At 42.4% G+C, this 8733-nt stretch overlaps 1 protein-coding gene across 1 annotated transcript; it reads left to right on the top strand.

Annotated features, from left to right (window-relative positions):
* The first annotated feature begins 1321 nt into the window (after positions 1 to 1321).
* chrng (cholinergic receptor, nicotinic, gamma) lies at positions 1322 to 7935 on the top strand. Its single transcript, XM_039003298.1, has 12 exons — positions 1322 to 1343; positions 2698 to 2837; positions 2998 to 3042; positions 3169 to 3293; positions 3455 to 3610; positions 4291 to 4388; positions 4736 to 4936; positions 5261 to 5375; positions 6163 to 6277; positions 6826 to 7099; positions 7389 to 7522; positions 7711 to 7935. Exons 1-12 carry the CDS (start codon positions 1322 to 1324, stop codon positions 7933 to 7935), a joined length of 1650 nt encoding a protein of 549 aa, XP_038859226.1.
* Positions 7936 to 8733: the final 798 nt, after the last annotated feature.

The following is an 8733-nucleotide window of genomic DNA, read 5'->3' as shown; positions in this document are numbered from 1 at the left end:
GGCTAGTTTACAGAGGTATTTCAATTGGTATTTTATTGGTATTTGGTGGAATGTCAGGGTATGGGATGAGTAGCTTAAACAGGTTTTCTGAGCGGTTGGCAGAAGCATTATGACAATGAGTTTAAAGCTTTTGCATACACTTCAAAATTGCACAAATGTTTTGCATAATTTAAAAGTGTCACTAGAGAACAGAATAAACAATTTAAAATAGTTGAACTATTTTTGTGTGTTCCAAAAAAAAAGGCCGTTAGGGAAGCTGTCTTTTGATGAAAAACTTCTTAAGCCTAGGTGTCTCGCTGGTCGGACAACTTCCGGTGAAACTGGAGGGCGTGCAATTCAAATAAATAATCATAAAAATTATGGATATTAAACATTTAGGTACATACAAGTGTCTTTTATCGGTTGAAAGCTTAAATTCTTGTTAATTTAACTGCACCGTCCGATTTACAGTAGCTATTACAGTGAAAGCATGCCATGCGATTGTTTGAGGATGGCGCCCCACATCAAAATATTTTTCCACCGGCACAGGTTTCATAAATTCACAAATAGCGATAAAATATTTACTTACTTTTGGAAAATCTTCCTCTGATTTGTCATCCAAAGGGTCCCAGCTATAACATGTAGTGTTGTTTTGTTAGATTAAAAAAAAGGTCTGTTTAGTTGGCGCCATCGATTTGAGTAATCCACTCATTCAACATGCAGAGAAAGGAATCCGAAAATCTACCCCTAAACTTTGTTTCAACAAGTCAGAACACGTTTCTATTTACTCATCAGATACCCTAAAATGTAATCAAACTATAATATTTCTTACGGAAAGAAGTATTTTCAATAGGAAACCGATTTTAGCAGGTGTGTCTTGTCTTCATGGCGTGCCCAAACACGAATTTCCAAGACTGTGTCCCTGTACTAAAACTGATATTTCTTATTCATTTTGGAAGTTACAAGCCTGAAACCTTGAACATAGACTACTGACCCCCTGTGGAAACCATAGGAATTGCATCCTTGGAGCTAGAATTCAGTATGCCCCTATACTTTCCATTGTAAGAGCACGGTCTCTCTCAAAAAAAATATTCTGGTTGGTTTTTCTTTGTATTTTCTCCTACCATATCTATTGTTTTATATTGTCCTACATTATTTTAACATATCTACACACTTCAAAGTGTTTTCTTTCCAATGGTACCAATTATATGCATATCCTGGAATATCTTGACAATGTTTGTTTTTTATGTCTTTGAAGCTGGAATAAAATACATATTTTAGCTGTTTGTATATAACATTGAAAGAATAATTTGCTGCAGGAAAAACACATCACATTCACAGAATGCTACACCACATGACCAAAAGTACGTGGACATCTGCTCGTTGAGCATCTCATTCCAAAATCATGGGCATTAATATGGAGTTGGTCCCTCCTGCTATATCAACCTCCACTATTTTGGGATGGCTTTCCACTAGATGTTGGAAGTTGTTTCCATTCAGCCACAAGATCATTAGTGAGGTAATGCACTAATGTTGGGCGATTAGTCCTGGCTCACAGTCGGCGTTCCAATTCATCCCGAAGGTGTCCGATGGGGCTAAGGTCAGGGTTCTGTGCAGGCCAGTCAAATTCTTCCACACCGATCTTGACAAACCATTTCTGTATGGACCTCGCTTTATGCACGGAGGCATTTTCTTGCTGAAACTGTTGCCACAAATTTGGAAGCACAGAATTGTCTAGAATGTCATTGTATGCTGTAGCATTAAGATTTCCCTTCACTGGAACTAAGGGGCCTAGCCTAAACCATGAAAAACAGCCCCAGACCATTATTCCTCCTCCACCATACTTTACAGTTGCCACTATGCATTGGGCAGGTAGCGTTCTCCTGGCATCTTCCAAAGCCAGATTAGTCCATCGGACTGCCAGATGGTGAGGTGGGATTCATCACTCCAGAGAACACGTTTCCACTGCTCCAGAGTCCAATGGCGTCGAGCTTTACACCAGCCGACGCTTGGCATTGCTCTGCCATGGAAACCCATTTAATTAAGCTCCCGACTAACAGTTCTTATGCTGATGTTGCTTCCAGAGGCAGTTTGAAACTCGGTAGTGAGTCTTGCAACCGAGGACAGGTGATTTTTACATGCCACGCACTCGGCTGTCCCGTACTGTGATCTTGAGGGGCCTACCACTTCGCGGATGAGCCGTTGGTGCTCCTAGACGTGTCCACTTCACAATAACAGCACTTACAGTTGACCGGGGCAGCTCTAGCAGGGCAGAAATTTGACTTGTTGGAAAGGTGGCATCCTATGACGGTGCCACATTGAAAGCCACTGAGCTCTTCAGTAAGGCCATTCTACTGCCAATGTTTGTCTATGGAGATTGCATGGCTGTGTGCTTCATTTTATACACCTGTCATCAACAGGTGTGGCTGAAAAAGCTGAATCCACTCATTTGAAGGGGTGTCCACATGCTTTTGTATATATCATGTAGTTTTAGCTGACATCCAACCTTGTGTGTTCCCCTATTGAAGTATTAATAACTCACTCTATCTCCCTCTATCTCACCCTATCTCCATCTATCTCACCTTATCTCCCTCTATCTCTCGCTGTCACTATTTGTCTCTCTCACTCTAACCCACTTGGCGTCTCTCATTGTATCTCACCATGTGTCTCTCTTTCTCTCTATCTCACTCAATCATTTTGTCTCTGATTGTATCTCAGCGGTAGCAGGGGTGAACCTGGAGGGGGAGCTGTTTAAGGACCTGATGAGAGGCTACAACAAGAACGTCCGGCCCATGGAGAAGAGTGGTGACATCACACAGGTCACCGTCAAGATGACTCTCACCAACCTTATTTCCCTGGTCAGTGTGTGTGTGTGTGTGTGTGTGTGTGTGTGTGTGTGTGTGTGTGTGTGTGTGTGTGTGTGTGTGTGTGTGTGTGTGTGTGTGTGTGTGTGTGTGTGTGTGTGTGTGTGTGTGTGTGTGTGTGTGTGTGTGTGATCATCTTGCTTTCCATCCCTAGAATGAAAAGGAAGAAGCCCTTACAACCAGCGTCTGGATTGAAATGGTAAAATCCCTTGTCGACTCAGGTTAAACACTCACACAGTGGCTTTAGTACCACACCATGTCTCTCGACTCTTTGTCTTCGTTTCCTTTCATATTCTATTTGTTATCTGCTTTTTCCAATTGTCAGAAATGGTGTGACTACAGGCTGAGGTGGGACCAACCTCCCAGGTCTATCCTGTACGGAAACCTCACCTCCCAGATGAGGATCCCATCCAAGAGCATCTGGCTGCCTGACATCATCCTGGAGAACAAGTGAGTCTAGAAAGCATGACGTAAAATCATCACTTAACGTGCTGGCCAAGGGAACACTGCAGATTCATGATAATGGCATCCATGTTAGGAAGTTGTCCGATGTGAGACAAAACATGTGATCCCATACATAACCTCCCTCCTTTCTCTCTCTCTCTCCAAAGTGTAGACGGAAAGTTTGAGATAGCCATGTACTGTAATGCCCTGGTGTCTCCTGGTGGCTGTGTGTACTGGCTGCCTCCTGCCATCTATCGCAGCGCCTGCTCCATCACCGTCAACTACTTCCCCTTCGACTGGCAGAACTGCACCATGGTGTTCCGGTATGGGCGTCACAGTCACACACACCCCACTAATGACTAATCTCAATTGAAAATAACCACCAGCTGGAGGTAGCCTAGCGGTTAAGAGCGTTGGGCCAGTTACCCAAAAAGGTTGCTGGTTTGAATCCCCAAGACGGAAAATGCCGTTCTGCTCTTGAGCAAGGCAGTTAACCCCCTGACAACAACTGCTTCCCGGGTGCTGATGACGTTGATTAAGGCAGCCCCAACATCTCTTTGATTCAGTGGGTTTGGGTTGAATGCAGACTAGACATTTTGGTTGCAGCTGACTAGTTCGCCCTTATCCTCCCGGGGCCGTTATACTGTATACCCCTTCAGCAGATCTGAAAGAATTGAGTAGAGGCTGGATTAAATCCACATCGCAAAGCTCTGTTATAATGTAAAGTTCATTTCCGATTCAGCCGACACATGCAGCATTTACTGTGAATGCAGGAACATTGCCTTTAAATTTCAATCGAGCTATAACATGGATCTTCCACGATAGGGATTTAATCCAACCCAAAGTGTACGCAAAATGGTCTGGGAAACCAATCGATTAAACCGCAAATATAAAAAACATCAAGTTAGTCAATATGAGACGCAGCTTATTGGTGTGTCAGTGGAGGTTCTGTGTTTTTAGTTTCACGGTTATGGATGACTGTTTCCTCTATCCCTGTGTTCAGTTCCCAGACCTACAACGCTAACGAGATAGAACTAGTTCTCACAGAGGAGGACAACCAGCCTGTGGAGTGGGTGGTGATCGACCCCGAGGCTTTTACAGGTATTGTAGTAACCCTATCGCCGCAAACACCTTGACTGATTTATGTGTTTTTTTTGTGAGCGTATGAAAAATACAAGGAACATTAGGGAACAGAGGATAACATGAGAGCATTTTACAACAAGACAATTTAAAAAAAATAGAATCGTCAATAAAAGTTCAATTCAATTTGGGTTCTGTTTCTTAAAAACAAATACAAAGTTCTTGCATCATCTGGGAACTGAACAGGATTCAAACCTCCTCTTGTTCTCTCGTTATCTCATTCTAGACAGAATTGGATAATGTTCTAAGCAGCATACATGGAAGCCATGACACTATTCATATTAACTCTAGCTCTCGTCTGTTGCCAGAGAATGGGGAGTGGATCATCAAACACAGGCCTGCTAAGAAGCTGATTAACCAGCGCTACACTAAAGATGAGTTAGAGTACCAGGAAGTGGTGTTCTTCCTGATGATCCAGAGGAAACCTCTGTTCTACGTCATCAACATCATCGTTCCCTGTGTCCTCATCTCATCCCTGGGCCTGCTCGTCTACTTCCTGCCTGCCAAAGGTGACAACTGCATGGACACACACACACCCACACACGGACGCATACACATGTACAGGCACACACACGTTCATGCACAAACACACACACACACACACTCACATACTCACTGTCCGCACTCAAGACATTCACCTAACCTACCCGGTAACACTTCTGATACACCTATAGATGCTTGTGAAACCCAGTACATACAGTATTTCATTGTCTGATGATGAACTGCATGTCGCTCCGGATAGGAGCTGCTAAATGACTAAAATATCAATGTAAATGTAGATTTTCATCGACTGATTGACTCTGTGCTTGTGATCTGATTTTGGTTTTGGTCAGCTGGGGGTCAGAAGTGCACCGTGTCCATCATGATTCTCCTGGCCCAGACTGTCTTCCTCATCCTCATAGCCAACAAGGTTCCAGAAACCTCCCAGACTGTTCCTCTTATCGGAAAGTAGGACCACTTATTTTAATATAATTTACTTAGACTATATTTTACTGCTTCCCTTTAAGTAAAATGTTTTAAACTTCTTCAACTACCACAAAAGTACTTCTAAAGAGTGGAAGCAAGTCACACAATTTTCTTAATGGAAAACGACCTTCTAGTTCTAATATGTTATTCTATTAAAAACAAAAAAAACTATGTTTTAAGTGAGAAGTAGCCATTGGTCGGATGTCGATAAAGAAAGGAAATTCACGAGCCCCACAATGCCTATTGTACTTTACCCATGCTCTACCAAGGTTTTCCAGCACACAGCTTTGACCTGCTACAGTAGCTATGTTGGTATTGTACTTCACACTATGTGTAGGCAGGTTGTTTAGGATTCAAACCGTCTCAAACAGCTTAATTCATACTGTTAGAGGAGGTTCTCCCACAATAATGGGATTTGTACCGCATACAAGGTAAAGTATGGGATTCTTCCCACATCACACTAAGACATTACCCCATTCCACTTCCTTTTCAAGCTTTGTTTTATTATATCGATGCTGGCTTATATAGACCATCAGGCTTGATTGAGTGAGATGTTTTGTCTTGTAGTAATGTGGTGCCTACCTGTATTTCCTTAAATCTTTATTTTAGCAAAAAATGTCAAAATATTTAATAACGTATTTTTTTTGTCAGTAGGTGTCCAACGTAACAACAGGTCACTCATATAGAGGTTTTTAACAGAGATCTATAGAGCCTCCTGCAGTCCTGATTTCTGTAACCGTTAGCTTTAATGGCTTCATGTGTTTTGTAGGTACCTGATGTTTGTCATGTCCGTGACCACCATCATAGTAATGAACTGTGTCATCGTGCTGAACCTGTCTCTAAGGTCCCCCAATACACACATCATGAACAATAAAGTCAGGAAGGTAAGACTGTAAAACTGTGACCAGCAAGTCTCTAATGTGGTTTTATATGGTCCTCTGCATTACCGGATGGCTTGTTAGGCCATAAGGGAACGTTTGGCTGATCTGGACTGGTAGTGTTGACCAGGGATGGGGTCAATTCAGGAATTAAACTGAAATTCTAATTCACAAATAGATTTTTAAAAATCTAATTTGAATGATTTATCAATAAACTGAGGACAAGCAATCTATCTCTCTATCTCTCTCTCTATATATATCTATCTATATATATATATATATATATATATAAAAATAGACTTCCTGAATTGAGTGTCTTCAATTCGAATTGGCCCCATATTTACATTTACATTTTAATCATTTAGCAGACGCTCTTATCCAGAGCGATTTACAGGAGCAATTGGGTTTATGTGCCTTGCCCAAGGGCACATCAAAAGTGTATGCTAGGGGATTCGAACCAGCGACCTTTCGTTATTGGCCCAATGCTCTTAACCGCTAGGCTACCTACCCCAACTCTGGTGTTGACCTTTGACCCTTGACAATGTTGACCTCAGGTCCTGTTGAACATCCTGCCTCGGCTGTTGAGGATGCAGATGCGACCTTGGACACCGTCTGAGGACTGTGACTTCAGTGATGGAACCGGTAATGGTCACAGTTACAGCACCGACAGTGGGAGTAACATATTTCTAGTCCCCTGCCGGCGCCGCAGCTCCCTAGGACTCATCATCAAGGCAGAAGAATACGTCATGAAGACGGCCCGGTCTGAACTCATGTTCTCCAGGCTCAGAGAGAGAGACGGCCTCATGAAATCTGCACTGGAGAAGATCTGTGAGTAGTGTTACATATAGAATATTACAATGGGAATTGATGGGAATGTTTGTTTACACTGTACTTACCCTCCACTTAGGATAAGGATAAGGGTTAGTATAAGGGTTAGGGTTGAACCAGCAGCTGGACATGAAGCTAGGGTTAGGTTTGCTGCTGTAAGTACAGTGTAATTACACAATAATAAGGGTAGTTTAATGTAAAGTGTTAACATATTTTCAATCTTAGCTGCGAGAAAATTGCAAGAAATGTGTATAGGTTAATAATTCTCTTTTTTAACCTTTGACCCTAGATAACAGTCTTGAGGGGGGTACGGCACAGGATCTGGGGACCAGCCTGGCCCAGGCCTCACCGGAGGTGCGCCAGTGTGTGGAATCCTGCAAACATATTGCCAAGAGTGCCAGGCAACAAAACAACTTTGAGAATGTGAGTCTCCCAAATGTGTTTCACCCACCTGGGTGATGCACAGTTACCATTTTGTGCCAGAACATGTTTCACTCTGTAATACCGTTCATTACTCTTTCATTACTGAAAGGAAACTGATTTCCCAACATTTAGAGTGATTCTCCACTTCTTAGTCTCCCCTCTGACCTGTCCCTCTGATGCCACAACAGGAGAATGAGGAGTGGTTCCTGGTTGGCCGGGTGATTGACAGGGTGTGCTTCATCGCCATGGCGCTGTCGTTCTTCATGGGCACCATCGGAATCTTCCTGATGGGGCATTTCAACCAGCCCCCCTCCGTACCTTTCCCTGGTGATCCCAGGAAGTACCTTCCTCCGTTAGGGAATAACATCACCGATCTCTCTGGGAATGACATTGGTGAAAATCTACTGGGTTGAGAAATGTCCATAAACCAGGAAGAGGTCTGAAAAGGGCCCTAGAAAGGAATGGGTTTTAGCACATGTTATTGTGGCTACAGAAAGCTTTGAGACATCTATAATTATGTATGTATTGGTGGTCTGAGACTGAAACTAAACCATGTGGGTCTGTCACAGGTTTTGCAGTTTAGGAGTTTGGTCATTCAGTGAGACAACAAAGATTTTGACAGTGGATTATAGATGTCCATACTAATTACAAAGGGATATGCTTGACCATATGCACTGATGCCTTGTATGATATGTGTGTTTCAGAGAAATGGTTGAAGGTGGTATTTTTTAACATAGATATTACCACTGAGTAATATGCTCAGGTTTTGTTTACTTTCTTTAAGGCAACCCAACCTGGACTCAGGGGTAGACGTAACCTAATAAATGTAAATCCTGGACACTCCAATTAGTATGATATGTTACGTTTTGTACGGTATGTATTCATTTGTGGATGTCCATCATCCATTTCATATAATATGTTACGAATTACAATTTGTACAATATGTTACGGATTTCAAAACATATGTTACGAATTACAATTTGTTGTTACTAACGTTAGCTAGGAGGCTAACGCTAACGTTAGCTAGGTGTCAAATGTTAACGTTAGCTAGGTGGCTAATGTTAGCTAGGTGGCTAACGTTAGCTTGGCTAGGGGTTAGGGTTAGGGATTAAGGTTAGGGTTAAGGTTAGGATTAAAGTTAAGCTAACGTGCTAAGTAGTGTCGTGTCTTTGGCTATGCCGGATTAATTGCTATGACATGCTATCCTATAA

This window comes from Salvelinus namaycush, chromosome 11 (assembly GCF_016432855.1).
Source record: "Salvelinus namaycush isolate Seneca chromosome 11, SaNama_1.0, whole genome shotgun sequence".
Lineage (NCBI taxonomy): Eukaryota > Metazoa > Chordata > Actinopteri > Salmoniformes > Salmonidae > Salvelinus > Salvelinus namaycush.
Note: the sequence above shows the minus strand (reverse complement) of the source record. Positions and strands in the feature narration are given on the sequence as shown.

Coding starts and splice junctions, on each gene's coding strand:
- chrng (XM_039003298.1), top strand. CDS start 1,322: ATGCTACACCACATGACCAAAA. Junction 4,389..4,735: donor CGACCCCGAGGCTTTTACAG/GTATTGTAGTAA, acceptor GTCTGTTGCCAG/AGAATGGGGAGTGGATCATC. Junction 4,937..5,260: donor CTACTTCCTGCCTGCCAAAG/GTGACAACTGCA, acceptor GGTTTTGGTCAG/CTGGGGGTCAGAAGTGCACC.